General features: G+C 35.3%; 1 protein-coding gene across 1 annotated transcript; it reads right to left on the bottom strand.

Moving 5' to 3' along the window:
• LOC122685287 (triadin-like) lies at nucleotides 1-27,650 on the bottom strand. The gene is made up of 6 exons (XM_043889890.1): nucleotides 27,597-27,650; nucleotides 24,521-24,562; nucleotides 22,247-22,270; nucleotides 6,861-6,902; nucleotides 4,753-4,791; nucleotides 1-2,553 (listed from the first exon to the last, which is right to left on the bottom strand). The coding sequence occupies exons 1-6, from the start codon at nucleotides 27,619-27,621 to the stop codon at nucleotides 2,414-2,416; spliced, it is 312 nt and encodes a 103-aa protein (XP_043745825.1). The 5' UTR covers nucleotides 27,622-27,650; the 3' UTR covers nucleotides 1-2,413.
• Between the last annotated feature and the right edge of the window lie 63 nt (nucleotides 27,651-27,713).

Below are 27,713 nucleotides of genomic sequence, written 5' to 3'. Positions count from 1 at the left end.
TGAAAGGACAAGAAATACTTTATTTGATGGAACTGTATGAACAGATGAGAATTTAGTTAACAATTTTCATGTGCTATTTTATTGTAACTTCAAGCAGATACACCGTAACAACATTGTTAATATTGTTTACAGCATAATTGATTTGTCTAATTACAAGGAGCTGTCATATTTTATTTTTCATCAAATAGTTTTCATGATGAGAATGAAAGAGACCATGATATAATGTAGAAAAGCACTCAGAGGAACAAGTAGTACCACATTCAAAAGCGTCATTTTAATTAGACATTTTTTTATCATGTCCATATGAAGATATTTTGTCAGTCTCCACGGTACTCTGTGAGGTATAAGGTTGTTTGCCCAGAAATCCCTATTTTACACACGGGAAAAATAAGCTCAGTATGTTTAGCAAATTTTCCAAGGCCACATATTGTGTCAGGATAGCACTGGGAACAGAATTATCTCTGGTATTTTTCTTATACGGCCCAGTGCCTAACACAGTGCCTTTAGAAAGAGTAAGTGCTCAACAGTCATTGAATGAAAAGATAAACCACTCTTTTCTATGAAATTGAGAAAACCATTATACTTTCTCTCTATCCCTTTAGTCATTAAATTGGACAAGCTGGAGGAGTAATTGAGCACTAAACTTCATCCACTGTCCTACCCACAAGTTTTCACTGTTAAAAGAAGAGGCTTTATAAGATGGTACCATCTGATTGGTACTGAAGTTACACACTTCCAGGCAGCCCTCCATATGGAGTGGCATTAATCTTGGTTCATCATATCATTGGCTTTTGTGGTGTAAGTTAGGTCCACCAGCCTGTGGCCAAGGCTAACTTTTCACAAAAGTCACTGAAAATTCGTTATTAGTAATTAACATGTTACTGATGCCCTAGCCTAATGATATTCCAATGAAACAGTGTTCTACATCTTGGACCTAAAGAACTTATTTGCAGTCCTTAAAAATAAATCACTTGGCTAGTATTGGCTCTGGCTCCTTCAGACTTTGCTGAAGATGATTAAAAAGCCAGAAAGAGTAATTCAGTTTACTTCCTGAGTTAATGTGTCATAAGTTAAATTGCTACTGTAAACATAATAAACGTCACAGTGGCATGACATTTATTCATTTATTTATTTAGACTGTACCACGTGACATGCAGGATCTTAGTTCCCTAACCAGGAATCAAACCTGTGCTCCCAGCAGTGGAAGTGCGGAATCCTAACCACTGTAACTGCCAGGGAATTCCCTGGCATGACTTTTATTGTTGATAGAAAAATGTAGTTAAAAAGCATAAGTGTTTATATCACCGAGAGACAAAGGATGGCAAAAGTAGAGTTGTTTTCCCCAGTGATGCATCATCAAATAAGTTAAAGATTGTTATTCATTTCATTAGCACTGGTAACTAATTACCTAAAAAACAAGTAAGATATCTCACGGCGAACTTAATGGTTAAAATGTGTTCCTTCAACTTCGATGACATTCATATTTTTTTTGTTTTGAGCAATAAACCTATTTAACTCCATAGAATGATCCTATTAAAGTGAAATGAAAATCCTCTTGCATCTGTCACCCAAATTTGGTGACGGATTTAAAATTTCACCCAGGTGACATTTTACTAGGGCACAGTCTGGAGAAATCTGGCTAGTCTACATCTCATTTGCTTATATTTAAACAAATGATTCACCAGACTTGCCTAATTGGATGGCCTATTTCCACTGGAGTGAATTTCCTAATTGTAATTCAAGACAAATCTTAGGGATAAGATTCATCAAGCCTTTCCACTCCATCTTATTATGTCTGAAGTTCAGAGATATTTTGAGCTCCAAAAGAGCATCACAAAGAACTTATAACATTCTTTGGTGAAACTGTTACCCATTTTTAGAGAAGAGTCACAACTGAAATAGATATATATATACAGAAATAAAATTAAACTATTGAATATCAACATATTGGGTAAATTGAGTTTAGATACCTACATGATGCAAAAGAGCAGCTTTTGTATAAGCTACTAAAGCCTTTAAACTTAAAGTATAGTCTGTGTTTTCACTTAAAAGTAAATATCTAACTGAAGCCAGAAATTTCATTTTGTAATTGTGCCAATTATGTTTAAAAGATCATTATTAAGCAAAATTTAAATTAGCTTGTGAACAACCTTAAAGTGACTGGAAATAGAAAAATATAAGCACCCACACCCAGCAACAAACAAATGACAGATTCTTGAGCCCCAGACCCTCCAACTTGCCTGCTTATCATTCAGTCTCTTTGCTCACCCTTTCTACACCAGGCAGAAGAGTAAACTATTTTCAAACAAATCCCCTGGACTACATGATTTCAATTGCCTGTGTCATTGTAGACAAACAAAAGATCCTATTTTCAAAGTTCTAAAGCGATTTGCAAGGGCTGTGCATATGGGTCTTATTGTCGTTGCTGCTTCTGTCCTGGAGAATTTGGTTGGCCAGAGCTCTCTCCAGGGTGGTGCACAGGAGTGACGGGAAACTGAAATCCGTAGCCATTGTATCCATCCAAGTAGACACACTGGAAGAAGCTGATGGGGGCTGAGAAAGAGAGCATGATGATTTATTAAAACAGCTAGAATGTGATTAGGAACAGAGGTAAAGCATTGCGAGGCAGTCTAATTCAATGCATATGGGCATGGGTTCCACAGACAGACAGTCTTGGCAACAGCCAGCATTCTGTCAACCAACCACAGACTTCCTGCAGCTGGCCAGGAAAAAGAATGATAATTGCAGCTTGCAGTATGTGGAATATAGGGCGGGGGAAGCTAGTTAAATCTACATGAGTCTAAGGGCTTAGGAAGTAGAATAGAGCAAAGCGTGGGTAGAAAGAAGCTAAGGGAGATGACAAGGGATTATTCCGATTTCATCACCCATGATGTCAGCTGACTTTAATCACTGAGTTTTTTCACTCATGAAAATGCTTTGGAGAAATCTTGAATTTAGTTTTTCTTTCCTCTTTATCTTATCCAGAATTGTTTTCTATTTTGTTTTAGCCTCAAAGAAGGGCAGTAACACAACCCTCACCCCTGTACCGTCGCCAAGGTTGTGAGAGTCTAGGGTTAGGGGTTGGACAGGCTAGAGAGAAGGCAGGCAGCAAAGCTGGGCCTGCGTGAAGGAGGAACAGCAGCCCAAGTCCTCAAAGGGGGAGAGACCAGCAGCCTACCTACCAGCTGAGCCTTCTCGTTCACAGGCACTGTCTGACATTTATTTTATCGATGCCAAATGGTTGTGAGTGAAAATATCATTGTAGCTGCACATTCTAGATGTTATATAAACGGCTCATGAATGTCAAACTATAGAACTGCTTCATGGAAAGATGAAAATATTGTTTTGCTATGGTAAATCCCCCAAGTGAACTGAAAATATTTGACACTTTTGTTTTTTACTAAAAAAATGAAATTATTTTCTTTACCTCTTTTTAATTAAAATTTTTATTTTGAGATCACTGAACAGTCACATGAAGTTGTAAGAAATGATGCAGAGAGCCCATGTATCTGTCACCTAGCATTCACCAATGGCAACATCTTTGCAAAGTGAACGATACTATAATATCCCAACCAGGAAACTGACATCAATATAATCCACCTATCTTATTAATATCTATTTATGAAATATGAGATTTTGAGTATTATGTGAAATAGCCACAAATTGTTACAAGTAGGTGAACAAGTGGGAAAGCATTGCTATATAAATCCAAAACATGCTTAGATTGACTTTATGGATTTTGCAACCATATCCGAAAGTATTAAAACTACTTATTTGTTTCTTATTTCATACAACCTGATTATATGAAGGATTATAATTTGTTATCTCTCATCTGTTGCAGTAGCCGCATCTAAATAGTGCTTAAAACATAGTAGGCTCTTGATATTTTTTCAGTGATTCACATATATTAATATAACAGGAAGTGTTTGTGATTATAGAGGTCATTTTTGTAATTTCCTTCAGAAATACATTTAAGAAAGATTATGGAACTCAGAAAACATTATTGACATTATTTCCTCAGATAAATGTCTACTTTTATTTCAAAAGCCTTATGTGAAGCAAACTTTGCTTATACTTATTTAAAAAATTGCTTCCTTTAGTCTGTGCCGCAATGACTTTTATGCATACGTGAATTCAAGATGTATTGCTTTACCACCTGAAGAAAATATGTCTAATTTGGAAGTGCTGGAATAATAAGAAAATAGGACATTGAATTTTGTAACTGCATATGAATATTGATTGCATCATAAAATCAATGATCCCAAAGATTGAATATTAACAGCCTGCCATATATCAAGAAAAATTAAAAGGAACTTTGAATCTTAGAAGTGAGTTTCTAAGCAATTGAATTGCTGAGACCTATTTCTACATTTTTTTTTCTTTTTGAGATAAAAAGTTTCAGCATATCACTTCAGATATCTTTTCATAAAGCAGACAGTAACACACATTTAAGCACAGATTCAGTTAGAGTGTTCAGGATCAGAGCTGTGTAGAATGGTTTGCAATAAATGCCACTTCAGTCATTACTGTGTAATTCCTCCAAATATGTGCCTCTTGACTGACATGAAAAGTGCAGAACTTCTCTTTGAAATATAAGTGTCCTACTTTAATGTTATTCTTCATGTATGTGAAGAAAAAGAAAATCTTTTTCTTCTAATGCTGGTTTTCTTAAGAGAATCTAAACTTTCAGTTTATATGTACCAGCTACAGAATTCCTTAGTGGTTTTAGTCATTTTTTTTTTTTAAACTTACTTTTCTGCTTCTTTGTGGAAGATACATCTTCAGCTTCTTCTAGTGGATACAAAAATATGAAAGTAATTACCTTGTACATTCATAGTTATTATACAAATATGTAGGGAAGTGAAAAATGTCTTAAAAGGTGCACAATATGAAAGAAACAGGAGCTATTCGCCCTCCTTACAATAAATTCTAGGTTCTTATTCAGATTCTGTTCAGTCTTTAACTACAAACTTTAGTAGGTTAAGAGCCAGCAACAGAAGAGAAGGCAATGAAAGAAAAGAATGGAAAATGCTACAGGCAATTGTTCTCATAGAAACTGGTCCTGATGTGTTGGATGTTAATGGAGGGCTGGCTTGACACTCATTCCCTTCTTTGAAGAGGTTTTTGATGCTCAGAGTTATAGTAAGGATGGAATCTTGCTATGAAACAAATGTTTTCATCAAAATAATTTTAAACTTGTGTGAGACATGAGTTTTAATGGTCATCGTTCTCAGGAAAGAATAGCAGCGAGCTGGTATCCTGTATCCTTTCCTTTTCTCAGGCAACTCAAGGACGTTTTTGCTGAAGTGATATGCACCATGTGTTTATCTGCTGCTTCTCCTGCTGCTAAGTCATTTCAGTCGTGTCCGACTCTGTGTGACCCCATAGACATCAGCCCACCAGGCTCCCCCGTCTCTGGGATTCTCCAGGCAAGAACACTGGAGTGGGTTGCCATTTCCTTCTCCAATGAGTGAAAGTGAAAAGTGAAAGTTAAGTCGCTTAGTCGTGTCCAACTCTTAGTGACCCCACGGACCGCAGCCTACCAGGCTCCTCCATCCACGGGATTTTACAGGCTAGAGTACTGGAGTGGGGTGCCATTGCCTTCTCCGATGTGTTTATCTAATGAAGGATAAATTGACACTATTAATTTGAACCCCTGTACACAGATAAACTTTCTTACAAACCTATAAAATGTTAAGATATGAATGTGTGTGTATTTCATCTGAAGTAGGTTTTAGATATCATCAAATTCTAAATGAGTTAAAAAAAACTTCCTTCTCAAAGTGTGATCCATGAACCAGTAGTTCTATCATTACTTGTGAAACTGATATAAACAGTTATTGGTCTCCAATAACAATTTATTTCATTTCAAAAAGATTTACAAATGATTTGTATATAAAGTTGTTTGAGAAGTTATGTTCAAGAAGTAAAAAAAAAATTAAGTAATTGTTCTTAATAATTGTTTTATAAAAACCCCAAAATTTTAATATTCAAAAATATCTTAAGTATAAACTGTCTCATAAGAATCAACAACCTATTTTCTTGTGTCTTTTCTTTAAGTGCTGTTTTCCACACTATTAACTAATTCCAGACACTGCCACAAAACTTGCATTTTGATGACAAGAGCACCTCTTAGGCAAACTCTTATTGTCCATAGGCAAGTCTGAAAGTAGAATAGAAAATATCTATCATATAACAAGCCAAACTAGGAAGCCAGGAAACCCTTCAGGAAAAAAATGCATTAAATTGGTTGAAAAACTTACAATACAGATGAATAAATTTAGTCCTGGAAATACTCGCCTAAGGTCATGTATCTGGTTGTAGAAAATTTTTCTGAGGTTTGAGGTCTGTCTTCCCTCCCTCTCTCTCTTCCTCCTTCCTTCCATCTTTTTTTTATGCTATTGTTGCTAATATAGGCAAGTTATCTCAATTTTTCTTAATAAACACATGTCAATATCATATTTGAACATTTACGTGGTCCTCCTACTGTCAAACAACATTTGTGAAATGATGATTTTGAAATATTTCTCTTATAACCTGATTGGCCTACAAATTATTTAATAATTACTTGTAAATAAATCAAGTGTCCAATTAGTCTTAAATATATAGAGATATACAGAAATATATAATTATAAGATGTATAATATATATGTATAGCATGTTATATATATATATATATATATGTATATATATGTATATATACTTATATGTTTTCCAAATAATGTACAAAAGCTGTTTACAGATAAGTGTACCATCTAAACTTTGCTTAGGTAAAGCTGAGAACCAGAATAGTTAAATAAAACAGAGAAAAAATTTTACAGATGAGAAATCTCATAGTGAACTGAAGATAACAATCTTACCTTTAGCTTTCTTTGAAGTTGGTACATCTTCAGAATCTTCTCCTAGAGAGTAAAGAAAGATGTATCAATTCATGACCTATTTCCCAAAGAGGAGATACTATATTTAGGGGTTTTTAAGAGATAGAAGGTCTCAATCTATAAAGTATCTCTATGAACAAGAACTTTCTAACAAATAAAGCAACTTGCCTGACTGGGACAGAGAGTGGGAAGGAAACAGATGCTGTGCCAGGCCTGTGGTCAGCAGGCCAGCAGTCTGGTTGGTGGTGGCAAGCAGGACCTGCAGTGATCCTCCCAAACATGCCTGTCCTCCTCTGACTCCTAAAGCTACCTTCCCAAACCACAATTGCTTTTGGAATTTAAGGAATTTTAGATAAATAAATTTATACACATATGGCAGATCACGAGGAAATGCTCTGTCCACATCTTTTGTTAGCTGACTTCTGATGATTGGAAAGATAATGACATGGCATTAAAAGTTGAACAAAAGCTCAGACATAAACAATGACCCTTCAGGTACATTACATATATTGCATGGTCTTTTGTGCAGTCTACTTAAAAGATACATAGTGGAATAATGTGGCAGTAATTTTAAGTAGGAGATTATTCTAATACAACATAATTAAATAATGTTTACATATTTATATCAATTTTTTAGCACTTATAATGATTGGAAAGAGGGTCAGTTTTATATTATTTATTCAGATTTTGCATAACTGCTATTCATAAATAGTTAGAAAAGGGGTAAGTAGGTTAGTATGCAAATTTTCTCTAGTAGGACAGAAATGTGACCTTTGGGAAGAGATATTACTATGTAAAAGAACAAAATGGGGGAAAACAAAACTACTAGCATTTTTTATGATGAATTATTGAAGTTTCAACCTAATTAGTTTTTAAAAATATTTAAATAGGGGTTTAACCCAGTTAAATATTGGATTAAGTGGCCTTAAACTGTCCTATTAGCAGTTATAAATAAAATAATGGTATAAATGATTAAGTTATATTTTAAAGTAACATAATATTTTTAAAAATATCAGAATTCTTAGGTGAATCAAATAATGATTATATTTAATTGTGCAGTAAAAATCTGCTAATTTCTATCGAAGATGTTTACAAAATTAAAATGGTGCAAGGTCCTTGTACAAGAAAAACATATATTATTTTTTTAGATAGTAGCGCACACAAAACCAAAGCACTTATTCTCTGGATCTATTTGTTACCCCCGGGGAAATAAATGTGGATAGAATAAAAACCTTATCTTATTCTCTTTCCAAAAATCGGTATTCTGACCCAGAGTAAACTAACTACAAGTAATAGAAAGTGGCAAGAACTGAGTCACAAGTCAACTTCTCAGGCTAACCAGATGGAGAACAGAGACACAAGATAAGCAGCAAGCCCTAGGGCTGTTGCCCTAGAGACACAATCTCTGTGTAAGTAACTTAAGAGTAACCGGAATTTACTGAAGGAGGATCAATTCATGTGATTTTCATTGCTCAGAATAAAAACAAACAAACAAATAAACAAAAAAAATGAGAAAGGCACTACAGCCCATTTATCTTATAACTTGTGCCCTCATTGGGCAAGTGATGGTTTGGATAAAATATTCAATACTTGAGTCATTATTATAAAAGAAGTATCAAAATGTGCCAGGGGGCAAATTTTAGGGAATGACTTGTTTTAATGGGAGGGGTAATCAGAAAATTATTTTATAAAGGAAGTCTAACTTGAAACGACCTCTTTCATACAGAGGAGATTTTGACTAAAAGAGATAGTAAGCTTAAAGTGAAGGCTATCAGATGAAGAAAGACTAGATCCAAAAAAAGAAAGAGGCTATTCAAGGAGCATAGGGAACACTGAAGAGGGTAGGAGAACCACTTCTGGAAAAGCTGGATGGGATTGTCATGTGCAAAGTTTTTATAGGTCAGGCTGAGTTGTCTCTACATAATGTCACAGCAAGTGAAAGTTGTTCAAGAGAAAAATAATACCTTAGATGTGTTTAGTAAAAATGACAAAACTAGAATATGTGAGAATGGATTCAGAGAAAGAAATAGGGAACACATTTTCATAGTCAACCCAGAAACCAGTGATTTCTGCAACTAGGAGCCACTGAAGTAGTTGAGAGTAAATGAGGCTTTGTATGTAGAGTTAAATGGAATTCAATACTGTGAGTGCAAGAGATGAATACAAAAAGCGGAAACATCGTTTTTATTAAGATTGAAGAAAGATGGTGGTGCCATTCCCAGCAATGAGGAAAACCTAAGAAGCACTCATTAACTGGGAATCATGAAAAGTTAATTTTTCTATGAGTTCAGTTGCGGTGTTGGCCAGTCGTTAAATTTCAGTATCTAGAATGAAGCAAGACAAGGGGGGCAAGATATCTGGAAAAGTTTAGAAGAGATATGCATTGTGTTAATGGACAAAACTGGGAGGGTTGAGACATCACTTTTAATGACGGCAGTAAGAGTTAATATTTTCTAACGCTTAAACCATCTCCTGGGTTCTATTAAGCAATTTCACATGTACTGGCATATTCAATCCCTACAGCATTTCTCTGCATAGGTTCTCTTATTTTAAATCTCCTGTATAGACAGAGCAGAGAGGGGTTAAGTACTGTCCAAGGGCATAAAGTGAGTGACTGGCAGGGCTAGGCCATGAACTCCAATCTGCCTGGGTCAGAGCTGTTTGAATGAAGATTTATATGTAATTCACAAAGAAAGCACTGTGACCTGCCCTCCTTTGTTCTAAGCACGAATACTAACACATTTCACCTCCTCAGCACATCTGTGAGAAGGTACTATTATCATTCCTGTTTTACAGAAGGGATCATTAAAGTCTAGAAGGTTCCAGAGCTAGGAAGTGGGGAAATCAGGATTCAGACTTCAACAACCCACTTTGGGTTCCAGAGACTGTGCTGTTCACCACTAAGCAATCCTACCTCTCAAGAATGGCCTTCTAAACTCAGTCTTCTCTGATTCTAGAACATTATATTGCTGTTAGCATTATATTGTTTAACAAGTATCTGCCAGAAGGCTCAGACAGAGTCAATTCACACATGAGTCATGCACTTGTGCAGAGCAGAGATGAAGCAGTGTTTCCGTAAGTGTATTTCTCTGCTCTTTCAACAATCTCTTCTCCTTTGGTGAGGATGAATAGAAGAGTTACCTAGCTGTCTTTGGAAACAGGAATGAAGAGCAAAGGGTAATACCTGTTCTGTTTGCCTAACCACTTTAATTTAATCATATTCCAAACAATGGAGAAGCTTTGTCCAGAAGTGTGGCTGTAAATGAAAGCAGAACAAAAGCACAAGAGCTTCAGGAACAGAAAGGGTAAGAGACATTTTATACAAGGGGATCATCGGAAGATATCTGTCAGCAGGAGGAAGAGGATCTTTCAAAGTGAGAAATGAAAGTGCAGGATTCAGGGAGCAAGATCAGGGGAGACAAGAAAGGACAGAGTCAAGGAGGAACATGCAGTGATAAATCTTGGGAGAAGCAAAGCTTCTTCACTTGAACATGAGAGGGTAGTGGTGGGTAAAAAAGTGAAAAGGAGAAAAGAGATTGTATTTTGGAGAGAAGCAAAATGTTGAAGGATACACACTGATGGCATTATATTGTTGTGTATTTTTGTTATTTTTGCAGATAATTTTTCTGTGTAATGCCCAGTCTGCTCTGCATACTGTTAGCAAACAGGATAAATAAATAAAAACTACCTAAATAATGCATGTGTGTGTACCAGCAGTTACTGTTTATTTCTACTGGCAGTCTATTCTGCTTTGTGTAGAGTTTCAAGAAATGCTCATAGGTAGGCATCTGACACCCTGAAGCACAGACACAAAAGTAGCTTACCATGGCTTTTTGTATTCTTCTTCACTCCTCTCACTTTACCTTATTCACAGCATCACCTTGTGTCTGCAGACTTATTGAAAGCTTCAAATTATTTTCTCAATTGATTTGCTAGATTTTGTGTAAAGAGCTTGATAAAATATATTCTAAGAGTTTATATTTTTTCAAGACATCCTAAGAATCTACAGCAGTTCCAGGTAACAGTTGGCGGCCGTTTATTTTAGCTATCAGGTGTGACTAGCTCCTTGTACACATGTTATTATTTTAAATGGTCATGAGTTTTAAAGAAAATTAACTGCTACACTGAGCAATATCCACAGATTCCTGGAATTGACCGCAGGGAGTAATAAAGTATGCAGAGACAGTTCACATTTGGAACCCTACGCACAGTGAAGCCAAGGGTATTCAATAAATGTGTGCAATCCTTTCTGAGTGTCTGTTCTGTCACTCTAAGGACAAGACATGACTGTCTTGAGGGCACTGTCAGAACAACTTAACATCACCAGTAAATGAATGAGGCCACATTGTTGGTACCCGAAGACTAATAATGGACAGTGACAGACATTTTACCAACTACGCCTTCTACACTGACTTTCTCTTTGCTGTGCCATGCTAAGTCCCTTCAGTGGTGGCCGACTCTTTGTGACCCCATGGACTGTAGCCCGCCAGGCTCCTCTGTCCATGGGATTCTCCAGGCAAGAGTACTGGAGTGGGTTGCTGCGCCCTCCATCCAGCGGGGATGGAACCCATATCTCTTATGTCTACTGCATTAGCAGGCAGGTTCTTTACCACTGGCTCCACTTGGGAAACCCTGGGACTTTCTTTGGGGTCTAGCAGAAGGAGTGATCAGAGGGACTGAGCCCAGCAGCTAGTACCTATTTAGAAGGCTTCTATCAAAAGTAACTGCTCCATTTTTTTTTTTCCTCCTGGAACAAAATCTCCATGAATTTTATCACTTGTGTTCTAAAAAAGTGGGATAGCATTAGTAGTAGTAGTCGCTCAGTCGTGTCCGACTCTTTGCCACCCCATGGACTGTAGCCCACCAGGCTCCTCTGTCCATGGAATTCTCCAGGCAAGAAAACTGGAGTGGGTTGCCATTCCCTTCTCCAGGGATTGCGTTAAGTCCACACCAAAATAAGTGAGATTTTTAAATTATTATTGTATCTCTTTTTTTTTAATCCATTTTGACACAAAAGGCTTATAAGCAAAGCCTGTCTCTAACTGGGGAAATAACCTTTTATCACTGTTATCACCATTATTATCATCATCCTCACAGACAGCAATTAATGATCACTTACTATACACAAATCACTTGTGAACTCTATCTTACTTAATCTTCCCAAAGTTTCAAGGAGGTAATTTTAATACCATTATTGATATTCAAAAAATAAGGCTACTGAGTACAAAGATGTTAAACAATTTACCCAAACTTTTAAGTCAGGATGGGAACTCACTCCATCTAAAGCCAGTTTCCCTGTTATCAGCCACTACCCTATGAGGATTTTCATATTTTTCTACCATGTATTAATTTCTAAATTGTTTTTAAGAAAAACTACACTGATATTAGTATCCATAAGAGTCCATTCCAGCAAACAATCTCTAAAAATATTCCATTTCAGCAAGGGGCATCCAACAAAAAAAATGGAGTCAATAATTTTATCCTGAATTAACTTTTCATCCATATACTACAAGGAAGTGTGTTTTCTTTTTTTAAAGGTTTGTGTCTATATATATTAACTGAGGATGAGGATGGTTTGCTTGAAAGGAGATTAAATTGAGGCTTCTATGAGTGAAGCTTTCTACAATTTTAATAACAGATTTAGTTTTGTACAGTTGTCTAGAACTAGACTATCAGATTATTGACTTTTTAATTGAGAAAATTAAGGCATGAACCTTGGTTAAAATGAGATTTGTGGGCGACATTAAAAATATTATTAGGCACAAATACTTCTGATAATACGGTAGACAACAACAACAACTATGAAAGCACATCTTTTGTTGCAGTGCTGGATGCAGAGGACATAAAGAAAATCTCCAAACAGAATCCCTCCTCCTGCCCTAGAAACCGGGGAGAAACCCTGCTGACACATGAAGGGTGAGGTCATCCTGAGGACAAGCGATGACATTAAAACTGAAACTCAAAAACTGAGTGTGCAAGGAGCAAAGTGGGAGTGCAGGGGCTAAGATCCTTTTTTATGTTAGGGATGGTAGGATGAAAATATAACTGATCCAGGGGTTTTTGAGAAGATAACAGCAATACAACTGAATCTCCTCCAAATTCCACCATAAGAACAGATAGCAAAAACCACAGGCAATATTTACTACAAAATGAAATTAACCTTAAAATATTTGTGGATGGGAACAATCAGACAGTCAAAAAACCAGAGGGAGCAGTGTTTCCAGAAGAGAAAGCATAAGGAAATAATGGGGATTCTGAGAAACCTGAAAATAAGAAACTCTCCTACAGCCAACAGGTATTTTCTGAAAAGTGAGACAGAATAATTTTTGATCATCAGCTGAAAGTAAGAGGGACTTTGCCCAGTGTTCAGCAGGTGAGCATAAAGGGTTCACCACGAGGTCTGAGTGTTCACGCCATCAGGTACTCTATGACCTTGAGAAACTGGTAAGCTGGTGCTGACTCCCAAGATGGGACACCTCAGATGGTAAGAAATTGCTAGGAGTGGAATAAATTTGAGCAGAACAGGGACAACAGAGACAAAGAAAGATAAATTCAGATAAAAATGAAGGAAAGAAAAAAAAATGTGATTTTATAGTCTCAAACACAGAAAAGACCATCATGAGTGAGAGTCCAAAGAAACAACAAACAACAATGTTATATCACAAAGTACTTCAAATATTGAGATTTTCATATTCAAAATTTTATATATGTGAGTGTTTTAAGAAATAAAATATAAATTTATAAATAAGAACAACCAACAGGTGATTGTGAAAATAACAAATAAGATTTAAAGATAACTATTATAAGAAAAATATAAATCATAGGGTTCAAGAAATAGTGAATATATGTTAGAACAGATCAAATTACACTACATATGGCATAGAGACACAAGAAGATGAAAAACTTAAAAGAGGTGTTAAAAGGGAAAAAATAATATACATGCCCAACACATTCCTAATCAGCAGAAGAAAAAAAATGAAGACACAATGTTTGAAGAATAAAGGCTATTAATCCCTCAAATTGGTAAAAGAAAAAATGTGTACTGGAAGCATTTCACAATAAAAAGAAGCTCTTATTCCAATAAACTTGACTGAAAGCAGCAGATAAAATGCAAAGAGAAAATATTTAAAGAAGCTAGAAAGAAAAGATGATCACATAGGAGGGAATGACAATTCAACTGATAACAGAATTCTCCCACCTCAGTGGAAGAAGAAAAAAACAAGACAGTGGACTAAAACATTGAAAATGTTCAAAGAGTGATAACTGGTGACCTAGATGTGTGCCTACCAGAAGGCTCTCAGGAATGATTACTTAAAGACATTGTCAGAGAAATAAAAACAGAGTATATTTTCGACCAATAGGTTTTGCTCAAGGCACTTCTAAAGTAGATGCTCTTGAAAGAAGTAGGACAGCAAAAGAAATTCAGAGATGTAAATGAAATGGTAAATAGTGACATTGATAAACATATAGGTAAAGACAGACACATGCTGATTGAAAAAATAATACTAATAAAACCTGACATTCATATAGTTTAAAGGTTAGAACTAAAAATACTGAACAAAATTAGCATGTAAATCAGGATTACAAATTCTAGAGAAACATCTACTTCTGCCTCAATGACTATGCTAAAGCTTTTGACTGTGTGGATCGCAATAAACTGTGGAAAATTCTTAAAGAGATGGGAATACCAACCCCCTTACCTGTCTCCTGCGAAACCTGTATGCAGGTTAAGAAGCAACAGTTAGAATCTTAAACAACTAACTGGTTCCAAACTGGGAAAGGAGTATGACAAGCCTGTATATTGTCACCCTGCTTATTTAACTTAATGCCAGACTGGATGAATCACAACTGGAATCAAGATTGCTGGGAAAAATATCAACAACCTCAGGTATGCACATGATACCACTCCAATGGCAGAAACTGGAGAGGCCCTAAAGAGCTTCTGAATGAGGGTGAAAGAGGAGAGTGAAAAAGCTGGCTCAAAACTCAACATTCAGAAAACGAAGATCATGGCATCTGGTCCCATCACTTCATGGCAAACAGAAGGGGAAAAAGTGGAAGCAGTGATAGATTTTATTTTCTTGGGCTCCAAAATCACTGTGGATGGTGACTGCAGCCATGAAATAGAAGATGCTTGCTCCTTGGAAGCAAAGTTATGACAAATTTAGACAGCATATTAAAAAGCATAGACATCACTTGGCCAACAAGGTTCTGTCTCATCAAAGCTATGTTTTTTTCAGCAGTCACGTATGGGATGTGAGAGTTGGACCAAAAAGAAAGCTGAGCACCGAAAATCTGATGTCTTTGAATTATAGTGCTGGAGAAGACTCTCGAGAGTCCCTTGGACAGCAAGGAGTTCAAACCAGTTAATCCTAAAGGAAATCAACCTTGAATATTCATTGGAAGGATTGATGCTGAAGCCGAAGCTCCAACACTTTGGCCACTTGACGCGAAGAGCGACTCATTGAAAAACACCCTGATGCTGGGAAAGATTGAAGGCAAAAGGAGAAGAGGACAGCAGAGAATGAGATGGTTAGATAGCATCATCAACTCAATGGACATGAATCTGAACAAACTCCAGGAGATAGTGAAGGATATCCTGGTGTGCTATGGCCATGGGATCGCAGAGTCGGACAAAACTTAGAGAATGAATAACAATAATTTAATGTATATAGGATTTTGCTTCTAACCATTAGAAAATGAATATTATTCTCAATGATATATGGAAATTTATTAAAATAGATAATATATTATTTCATAAGATAAGAGTCAACACATTTCAAAGAGTAGACCATTTTCTCTAATTACTACACAATTAAGTTCAAAGTTGACTAAAAGAGTATAATCTAAAATTCCCATAGGCTTGGAAATTTTAAAGTATTTAAAATTCTAAAACTTCTATGAAATATACTAATTAAACAATTACAATGGAATTAAGAAATACTTTAAAATGAATGATAATGAAAATACTACATATAAGGAAGCTTGGGAGAGGCTGTTTGAAGTAGTACTTAAAGGAAAATTTATTACTTGCAATATGTATAGAAAGGTAAAGAGTAATAAAATAAACATACATAATAAGATGTTTAAAAAGGAACACAAAAATCTTAAATCAGAATCAAAGCAAATATCCATCAATAGTAGAACAGATTAAAATGTGTTTATTCACAAAGTGTTATACTATATATATACAGCAAATGAAAATGAACTATAACTACACAAAACACTTATGGATTTGAGAAGCATAGCATTAAGTAAAAAAAAAAAATCTCAGAACATATCTTACAATGTGAAATAAAATTAGACAAAAACAAGTGATAAAATTAGAAAAAAAATCAAGAGAATCAAAGAAAAAAATTCAGTGTATTAGTTACTTCTACCAGGAATCAAGAGATAGGATGGAGAGAGTTCAAAGGTAAAGTCACATCATAGTATCTAGTTTTTAAATACACACTTACATGTTATTTTGTTTATGTAAGATATCAAATAATAAAATACTTTTAAATAATTTGAGCTTGTGGAGAAGAAAAGTAAATTTAAATTTTAACATTAATTTGCATGCAAAGATGAATTATAGAAAAGGATAATCATCTCTCTTGTTAAATCTTCATTTCCTGAGGAATTAATTTAGAAATGGGATGGTCCTTTTTCCTCTTTCTAAGTATTTAATCAATCTCACTGGTTTCAACAACAAATAAGGTAATTACAAAATAATTATTTAAATCAAGGGAGATACTCTTTTTAAAAAATGGTCAAACTATTTTAATAGACCACAGAGTGATTTAATAGTCATTTAAAGTGCCTGCAATTTAGTTTAGTTTGGGAGAAATATTTTGGTCAACATTAGGCAAATGAATTCAAGATACAACTGGCATTAATAACACCATTCAAACTTACTCTGTAAAAGTAAGCAAACAATGCTTCAAGACATTTTCTGTAACAGCATCGGATCAGATTATTAAGCTTTCTGTGCAGCGCTAGAAATGTGACTGGCTTATGTTGTGTAATAACAAAATTGATTCACTTCTTTGAAAGTTAAAGTGTTGATATGCCACCATTAGTTAATGGCATACTACTAACATATTTATTAGCAAATCAATTAGTCTGAGATAACATAAATGATTTGATTTATTCATGAATTAACTCTTACAGGACTTTAGGTTGTATCTGATCTCTTTAGAAAAGATCATTATTTTAATTGTTTATAAAAGGGAATTACATATAATATTAACATAAACCAAAACATACTCTGTGTTTAAGGGTTTAAGAGAATTAGTTCCTTTTGCCCCTATAGTAACATTTTATAGTTCACTGACTCACTAATAGTTTCATGATTGTCTGAATTCATGATTGTCTGACAAAGTCAAACTTTCTTTCAAATAGCAGTAACATGTTTATTAGGAAATTCTGGCTTTCTGAAATTCTTGGAAATTTTCAATCCAGGCATATATAATCAATAAAAACAGGTTATGCTTTTATTAATGACAGATGATATACTTCAGTTATGTGTAATTATAATCTTTTAAAAGGATTGCTTAACCTAAGATATATCAAACATGTAAATGGGGAAAAAGACTATTAGCCTTTACATCCATAGAAACTTTAATTATATCCGTGCTTATTTAAATTTTCAGACAAAATCAAAAAGTAGCTGAATTTGATATCTAAAATTATCCACTATACTTTAATATTGATGAAAATTACTTATTAGTTTACCAAATTTATACACAAAAAAATGCAGAACCAAAAGATGAATGAGCATTTTAAAAGGTAGAAAGCATTAAAAAGCAAATTACAAATGAAAGCAACCAAGGAAGCTATATATAAAATGGAAATCCTGGCTAGTCCTCTGCTGGGTTTGCTTGAAGTTTTATTAAAAAGTAATTAACTTCTGTAAAAGATTAAAATTTATCAGTATTGTATTAAAAAGTTAAATTCATTATTTTAATATAAATATTTGATCTCAGAGTCTTTACAATGATTCAAACCTGTCTACACAGATAATTTTGGTGAGGTGCTAACAGTAAAATCCTCATTATTTATGATCAAAGAAAAATGTTACAGAAAAAGGTGTCAAAGTTAAATTTCTACATAGAATAATTTCAAGAAGTGTTCTTAATACATCTTTTAAAGTATTAAAGTTCTTTTAAAGTATTCATTTTGAGGGGCAAGCCAACCTAGCTTTACCTAAATGTTGACTAGTAGATACTTAGAACAAAAAACGATGGATTCTTATAAAACCATTTTCCTTAATTATAAATATAATATAAATATACTGTCAGTGTCTCAGCTCTGTCAAGAACCTTGATACTTTTCTAGGTGCAAGACTTCCCTTGGCCCATTTGTTTTAAAGAATGTAGTTCCTCATTCCCTTGCTTTGTTTCATGTTTTGCCTACAGGCAAGTTCCTGGGAATGCAGTTTTACATAATTTTATTGTACACAATTTTTTCTCAAAGAAAAAGTTTTCCAAAGCCTTAAAATATTAATATCAGCAAGAAATAATTACACTTTAAAATTCAAGAATGTGAATATTTGTTTTGCTTTTAATTTTTAAAGTATCAGTAATTATATCTTAAATGTAGTACAGTTTCATGCCTCTTGATGTCTTCCTCAAAACTCTGTGTAAAGGTAATTTCATTATGTATCTATCATATATACAAAGTAAAAAATACAGAATGAAAATTAAATGACATTTCGAAATTAGAAATCTACATCCTTTGAAAAAGTAAACCCACAGAACAAACATCAATTAAACCATAATAGTCTGTGAATCATGGAAATTTTGATTTTGCAATGTTACTTTCACTGATGTAATAAAGAAATGCTATTATATTACTGATTATTTTTATTCCTAAAACAAACCCTCAGGTAGCTGAGAATCTAGTCCACCGGGATGATTTCAAGAATCTCAATCAGAGTAAGACTTGAGATTTCAGAAAGAGATACTGCTTCTGTCTTTTACCAGTCTTTTCCCTTATATTAACAGTCTCCCCCATTCCCACCAAAAAAATCTGGGAATGAATTATGGTCTATGTGCATCCAGCACCAAAGCAGATACAGCAGAGGTGGAAGACCTGGTTCTGTTCAGAAGACAAGAGATACAGGCACTACGGGTGGAGAGAATGGTTGGAAGGGAGCAATGGGCACAAATGAATTATTTCATCAACTTCCTTTAGACAAATAGCTAAAAAATAAATCAGAAGTCTGACAAAAGAAAAATTGCATAAGGTTGAAAAGAGAGTTCAGAAAAAAGAACACTGGTTCTTTAGCTTAAATTATCTTTAGTATGTTCTACTTGATATGCATCTGAGGCAGTTTTTGATAATTACCTCTAAAAAGGCAGGATGAAAAGTATGTGCTATAAAAACATAATTTTCATATACACACAAAACAAGCATATTAAAAAGGATTATTCCATGCTGTCTTGGACATTTATATCTTATGATCCACCAAAATCAATATACTTTCTTCCTCACACATTTCTCTTTTCAGTTACTACTCATTCTTACTACTTCTATTACTGTTCTTTTGAGGTTAGACTTTCCAACAATTCCTCCACGTTTCACTCCTTTACATAAAATAAACCATAGCCCTCTGTGGCAACAAGGCTAAAGTTCCTTGACGGGCAGGTTTTCTACCTCATAGTTTCAACCTATATGTTCTTACTTCTCACTGCTCTCTAACACAAGCCAAAGCAAGCTTAGGAAAGAAAAACTGAGCTGGAGGAATTAGGCTCCCTGACTTCAGATGATACTGCAAAGCTAGAGTAATCCAAACAGCACATCACTGGTACAAAAACAGAAATTGAGATCAATGGAACAGGATAAAAAGCCCAGAAATAAATCCCCACATACATGGTCAATTAGCCTACGACAAAGGAAGCAAGAATATATAATGAAGAAAAGACAGTCTTTTCAATAAATGATGCTGGGAAAAATGAACAGCTACATGTTAAAGAATGAAATTAGAACATTCTCTACCACCATACACAAAAATAAACTCCAAATGGACTGAAGACCTAAATTTAAGATTAGATACTATAAAACTCCTAGAGGAAAATATAGGCAGAACGCTTTTTGATATAAATTGTATCTGTATCTTCTTGAACCCTTTTCCTAGAGCAGTGGAAATAAAAACAAAAATAAACAAATGGAACCTAATTAAACTTAAAAGTTTTTGCACAACAAAGAAAATTATAAACAAGACAAAAAGACAATCTACAGAATGGGAGAAAATATTTGCAAATGATGCAACTAACAAAAGATTAATCTCCAAAGTATACAAACAGCTCACAGATAAATTTTTGATTGGCAACTTATGATGCGCTAAGTCTAGTTAGTATCAGAATTGAATTAAATTGTATGACAGCTGGTGTCACAGAGAAATGCTTGGTACAAAAACAATCCTACTTGCCTGGTGTTAGAAGTGTTAGGAGTGTGGTAGTAGCGTGAGAGTAAAGGAGAAATACACAGGAGAAGTCAGCTTTTTCTTTACATCTTCTTTTTCTTTTGCCAATTATCCAACCCTAACCACTTTCCAAATACAAATTGTAGAATTACCTCCTAAATGAAATCTGTCCTGACTAACTTTGGCCGTAGGGGAAGGGTGTGGAGTGAGATAGTTTCAGAAGGTTTTCTGAAGATCAAATATTAGCTTTGCCTGTGCATCAGAGAGACAGCGCTGTAACCTTGTAATTATTTTCCTTTTTTAAAAATATCTGAAGCAAGTCCATATGGAGCTCTATTACTTGCAGTCAAGGAACTTTGAATGAGATATATGGCAAGTACCACCTTTACTGATTGTCTTATATCGTCCTCAATACTCACTAAATATTGAACACAGCAGAAGCACTCAATAAACCCTGAGAACTGCTCCACCCAATGCAGTAGCCACTGACCACCTGGGCTGTCAGGGAATTGAAATACAGCTGCTGCTAAGTCCCTTCAGTTGTGTCCGACTCTGTGCGACCCCATAGACGGGAGCCCACCAGGCTCCGCCATCCCTGGGATTCTCCAGGCAAGAACACTGAAGCGGGTTGCCATTTCCTTCTCCAATGCAGGAAAGTGAAAATTGAAAGTGAAGTCGCTTAGTCGTGTCCGACTCTTAGTGACCCCATGGATTACAGCCCACCAGGCTCCTCCACCCATGGGATTTTCCAGGCAAGAACAGCTAGTGCAAATCAAAATGTGCCATAAGTGTAAAATACACCCACAATTTCAAAAGCTCAATAAAAATTTATATAATCTATCCAAATACTTCTATATAGATTATACTTTGAAAAAATTTGAAAACATATACAAATACTAAAATTGTTCTCATCTATTTGTTTTTACCCTTTTAATGTGTCTGTGCTGCGCTTGGTCGCTCGGACGTGTCCAGCTCTTTGCCGCCCCATGGACTGTAGCCTGCCAGGCTCCTCTGTTCACGTGGATTCTCCAGGTAAGAATACTGGAGGGGGTTGCCATGCCCTTCTCCAGGGGATCTGCCCAACCCAGGGATCGAACCGAGGTCTCCTGCATTGCAGGAGGTTTCTTTACAGTCTGGGCCCCCAGGGAAGCCCAAGAATACTGGAATGGGTAGCCTATCCCGTCTCCAGGGGATCTTCCCGACCCAGGAATCAAACCAGGGTCTCCTGCATTGCAGGTGGATTCTTCACCATGGAAGCCCTTTAATGTGTCTACTTGAAAATTTAAAACTACAGATGTGGCTCTAGTAATACTGCCTTAGATAGCACTGATTTAAAATGATTTGTCTTCTTAAATCTGGAAACTTAAGAAGGAAATTTGCTATTTCCCAGAATTTTAAGATTTATAGGAAAATTCATGCTGTATCATGTATCATTTGAGCTGCTACCTACACCTATATCTTGGTATTTCAGAGAGTATTTTCTGAGAGTTTGGTCAGTGTATGTTACATGTAAGATTAGATCCATTTCTAACTATGTATTCTTTTCAGACATATAATTAAGTTAATGAACATTAGAAAACAACAGCAAAGCAAGCATTATTGTTCAACCAGATGTGCTCTATTCCAAATGTTGGAATTTAGGGTTGAAGACCAAAGTAGGATTATTTTATTCCATTCAACCTCAATCACTGAAAAGACTTATGTATTGAATGCAAGTCACTTTAATCTTCAGGCTCAAAAACATGATAAGGTATTTGTTACAAGTTATTTCAATAATGCAGTTTTGTTTTTTAAGTTTCAACATAAATAAGATGAAAAGTCATCAAAATCCTGTCAGAAGGTTTAATATGAAATGACTCAATTTCTGAACACATTAAAAAAATAAATATTTCATGAATTTAAGCTTGAAATTCATACTGCATGCCAAAGAGATTTTATTATCAATACAAGCAGTACTTACTTGATACTCTTGTGGGTTTTTCTACTAAAAATAAAGAAAACAAGTCTTGTTTAACTCAGGTAAAATACAAAGATATTATACATCAATAGACTGCATAAAAGTATCTAATATCTTTTAACTTTCTTCCTTATTTTTCATGAGTTAGTGAATAAGTGGAGCTCTCTATTGTCTGATAACATGGATCTTTGAATATCTTAATTGCTATTATGTGAGACATCAAAAAAGTTATTAATCATTGCAGGTGTCACAACATACTTATGCTTTTAAACACTCTTACTAAAATCATCAAGATCTTTGTTACATTGTTTTGGTTAAACTATAATTATACCTAACACCAGTGAAATTACTTTGCATGATATAATTAATCTAACTATTTGCTTTAAACTTTCCAAATTTCATAAAATACATTATTGAGAATTCTTTTCCTCTTAGACATGAATAAAAACAAATACACATTAGGCTGTAAATTATAAATATTAAAAAGCAACATGCAAAATCAACTAATTTTTCATAATCATTTATTTATTAGTTTCATGAGAGATTATAATTCTTCAAATATGTTTTTCCATTAAACTGTATGTATTCAGGATGAAGATATAAAGGGAAATGACTGTCTTATATATAGCAGACTTTCTAACTTTCTGAAACAATGGGTAACATTCATATTCCATTAATGTCTAATTTAAAGGACAAGGTTTGAAAATATAATTTTTAAGGAATTTGTATAACATGTTTTACTTTGAGACTTGTAGAGTTTCTGATATAAACCTAATAATTACAAAGTTACAAAAGTTAGGTTAATGCAATTCAGAAAAATACTTTAGAAAAGCTAATGTTATAATCTTTCCTTTCTAAATAGCATTGGCTAAAGAGACAGGAATTTAGATGCAATGAACCATTCCTTGAGTGAAGGAATGAATAGAATGTGCTTATATTCTCAACTAGTTCTAGGTTAGACTTATGCTTTCACATGTAACAATTTTTTCCTGCCGTGTATTCATAATATGAAGATCTTAGAAATGAACTCACAGAATACAGTAAGAAAGGAGCATCCATCCAACGTCCAAATCTCTAGAATCCTTTGGTCAGCACTAATAGATCACTTCCTTGGGGACAAAGTGGGGTGCCTTTCGTCTTTGAAAGTGAAACTGTAGTTGGACAGGCTCCTCTGTCCATGGGGATTCTCCAGGCAAGAGTACAGGCGTGGGTTGCCATGCCTAACTCCAGGGGACCTTCCCAACCCGGGATTAAAGCCAGGTCTCCCACATTGTAGGCAGATTCTTCACTGACTGAGCCAGAAGGGAAGCACATTTTATCTTTGGGCTGCTCTGATTGCTAGAAAGCTTTCCCTTATATTTGCCTACCACAGTGTGGTAGGATATAAAAATGTGATTGAATGGGCTTAAGTCTTTGATGCCACACCCTCTTGGAGCCAACTCTTGTCTCTATCAGGTAAACACTCTTAGAGGTTAGACTTCCTTCACCCAACATTAACTCAACTTTAGACTGTGAATAGGTATACACACTACAGTAAGTGAAAAACTAGATTCCTCCCGCTCCACACTCCCAGTATACACACAGACTAGAGATCTATATTTACTCTGAATGAAAATTCTTGTTTAATTATGGCATGTTTACTTAGCATTTTAAAATCTAAAGCATTTATGTTTTGTTACATTTTGAATTAATTAGATTCACCTAAAATTTTATGACCCAGACTAAATAATTCAGTTATACTCTTACAGTTTTATGATGATATCACCAAAGTAGGTCATTCTCATGTTGGGTGAAGAACATCTGCCTGCCATGTGCATGCTAGCAATTGCCCTCTACCATCTACTTTGTATCTATGTTGAATTAATTTCAAAGATCAATTTATAAATAATAAAAATATATTCATGATATTAGCTATATTTGATGTAGTTGCAGATAAATGGACTCTCGGCTCCTCATTTTACTACTCTATCATCCTTGAATGTAGGCATGCTGGGAAAGCCTCCTTGCAAAAATAAATTTTTCCTTCCCATAGGTACTGGGATATCTAATGAATGTTTATGTTGTTAATAGTTTCTATTTCTTCACATTACCTAGTTTTCCACTGAAATGTAAGCATTCTGTTTGATTTCCTACCTGTCCACTTCCTCTGCTGTTAGAATTATATAAACAGCTAGACTTTCTTGCTTTAGAAAATTTAGTGTTAATATTAAGCACCAACATAATTCAGGCATCTCCACATCAACACAGCATTTGAGGATTTACAAACATCAAGATTACCTTTTGTCACATTGTGTAATTGAAGACTTTCTTTTCTTGGTACTGTATAAAAAAGAAAATGTAAATTAAAATATGAACTTTTAAAGCAAATCTTCATAAAAAATTTGGCTCACTTCAACTCTAAGCCTTAGCAACATGAGAATAATTTAAATTTTGTAAATATTTTCTAAAGGTGTTTTTAAAATTTTCTCTTCTGCTAACAACTAAGAAAAATAAATGTTAGCTGAAGAGAGTGTTGTATCTGCATAAACAGAGATATGACATGAACTCAGTGATTACAGGGCATTTAAATGAATCTGAGTCCACGGACAATGAGTAATGCTGATTAAGTAAATTTGGTATAACCCAGAAAAGTGTCTTCTTTTGTTATTAACCATCTTTTTGGTATGTCTAAGAATGCTATCCTCCTGACTCAACAGACTATTTCTCTGATGATTAAGGCCAAACAAGACTGGGAACAGACTGTGGCTCAGATCATGAACTCCTTATTGCCAAATTCAGACTTAAATTGAAGAAAGTGGAGAAAACCACTAGACCATTCAGGTATGACCTAAATCAAATCCCTTATGATTATACAGTGGACGTGAGAAATAGATTTAAGGGACTAGATCTGATAGACAGAGAGCCTGATGAACCATGGATGGAGGTTCATGACATTGTACAGGAAACAGGGATCAAGACCATCCCCATGGAAAAGAAATGCAAAAAAGCAAAATGGCTGTCAGAGGAGGTCTTACAAATAGCTGTGAAAAGAAGAGAAGCAAAAAGCAAAGGAGAAAGGGAAAGATATTCCCATTTGAATGCAGAGTTTCAAAGAATAGCCAGGAGAGATAAGAAAGCCTTCCTCAGCGATAAAGGCAAAGAAATAGAGGAAAACAACAGAATGGGAAAGACTAGAGATCTCTTCAAGAGAATCAGAGATACCAAGGGAACATTTTAGACAAAGATGGGTTTGATAAAGGACCAAAATGGTATGGATCTAACAGAAGCAGAAGATATTAAGAGGTGGCAAGAATACACAGAAGAACTGTACAAAAAAGATCTTCATGACCCAGATAATCATGATGGTGTGATCACTCACCTAGAGCCAGACATCCTGGAATGTGAAGTCAAGTGGGCCTTAGGAAGCATCACTATGAACAAAGCTAGTGGATGTAATGGAATTCCAGTTAAGCTATTTCAAATCCTGAAAGATGATGCTGTGAAAGTGCTGCACTCAATATGCCAGCAAATTTGGAAAACTCAGCAGTAGCCACAGGACTAGAAAAGGTCAGTTTTCTTTCCAGTCCCTAAGAAAGGCAAGCCCAAAGAATGGTCAAACTACCACACAATTGCACTCATCTCACAGGCTAGTAAAGTATGCTCAAAATTCTCCAAGCCAGGCTTCAGCAATACATGAACTGTGAACTTCCAGATGTTCAAGCTGGTTTTACAAAAGGCAGAGGAACCAGAGATCAAACTGCCAACATCCGTTGGATCACTGAAAAAGCAAGAGAGTTCCAGAAAAACATCTATTTCAGCTTTATTGACTATGCCAAAGGCTTTGACTGCGTGGATCACAATAAACTGTGGAAGATTCTGAAAGAGATGGGAATACCAGACCACCTGACCTGCCTCTTGAGAAACCTGTACGCAGGTCAGGAAGCAACAGTTAGAACTGGACAAGGAACAACAGACTGGTTCCAAATAGGAAAAGGAGTACATCAAGGCTGTATATTGTCACCCTGCTTATTTAACTTATATGCAGGGTACATCATGAGAAATTCTAGGCTGGAAGAAGCACAAGCTGGAATCAAGATTGCTGGGAGAAATATCAATAACCTCAGATATGCAGATGACACCACCCTTATGGCAGAAAGTGGGGAAGAACTAAAAAGCCTCTTGATGAAAGTGAAAGAGGAGAGTGAAAAAGTTGGCTTAAAGCTCAACATTCAGAAAACTAAGATCATGGCATCTGGTCCCATCACTTCATGGCAAATAGATGGGGAAACAGTGGAAACAGTGGCTGACTTTATTTTTCGGGGCTCCAAAATCACCGCGGATGGTGATTGCAGCCATGAAATTAAAAGACGGTCACTCCTTGGAAGGAAAGTTATGACCAACCTAGACAGCATGTTAAAAAGCAGAGACATTACTTTGCCAACAAAGGTCCATCTAGTCAAGGCTATGTTTTTTCCAGTGGTCATGTATGGATGTGAGAGTTGGACTGTGAAGAACGCTGAGTGCTGAAAAATTGATGCTTTTGAACTGTGGTGTTGGAGAAGACTCTTGAGAGTCCCTTGGACTGCAAGGAGATCCAACCAGTCCATCCTAAAGGAGATCAGTCCTGGATGTTCACTGGAAGGACTGATGCTGAAGCTGAAACTCCAATACTTTGGCCACCTCATGTGAAGAGTTGACTCATTGGAAAAGACTCTGATCCTGAGAGGGGTTGGGGTCAAGAGGAGAAGGGGATGACAGAGGATAAGACGGCTGGATGGCATCACCAACTTTATGGACATGAGTTTGGGTAAACTCTGGGAGTTGGTGATGGACAGGGAAGCCTGGCGTGCTGTGATTCATGGGGTTGCAAAGAGTCGGACACGACTGAGCGACTGAACTGAACTGAAGGTTGTTAGACGAGTAAACATGGAAATCAGTGATTATTGTATTACATTATGTAGTTTCCTAAATAAATAAAACTAAAATTAAGATTAAAAAGCAGCATTGCAAATGCAGCTTCTAACCAGTTGCTCACCAATGACCCAACACACGACTGCACACTGCAGGCATGGCCCACCATCGATTGCTCCTTTGACACCCTCATTACCACATGCTATGATTATTCACCACTTTTCTTCTTTTAATCAGGTCAGCAATCATCATGTACATAAAGAAAAGTTTTCTTTAAAATGAAATAAATAAATTTTGACTCAAAATAGTCTGACTTCAGGAACTTTTAGACTGTGAAAAATTACCTTTTTCTTCTTTAAGATGTCTCATTTCTGCTTTCTCTATAGAAATAAAATGACAGAGTCATATACATATTTATTCAAAATATTTTGACTTCAGGAACTTTTAAACTTTTAAAAATTACCTTTTTCTTCTTTAAGATGTCTCATTTCTGCTTTTTCTATAGAGATAAAATGGTAGAGTCAAATACATATTTATTCATAGGTCTTTCTAAGTTTGAAATTAAATATTTTGCAGTCAA

Source organism: Cervus elaphus, chromosome 28 (assembly GCF_910594005.1).
Source record: "Cervus elaphus chromosome 28, mCerEla1.1, whole genome shotgun sequence".
In the NCBI taxonomy this organism is placed as follows: Eukaryota; Metazoa; Chordata; class Mammalia; order Artiodactyla; family Cervidae; genus Cervus; species Cervus elaphus.
This window is presented reverse-complemented; position numbering and strand designations above follow the sequence as displayed.

Excerpts from the sequence above, each read along its gene's own strand:
- LOC122685287 (XM_043889890.1), bottom strand. The coding sequence starts at position 27,621 with ATGAGACATCTTAAAGAAGAAAAAG. Across the intron at positions 6,903-22,246 it reads AAAACCCACAAGAGTATCAA|GAGAAGATTCTGAAGATGTA; the intron begins GTAAGTACTGCT and ends TTTACTCTCTAG. Across the intron at positions 4,792-6,860 it reads AACTTCAAAGAAAGCTAAAG|AAGAAGCTGAAGATGTATCT; the intron begins GTAAGATTGTTA and ends TGTATCCACTAG.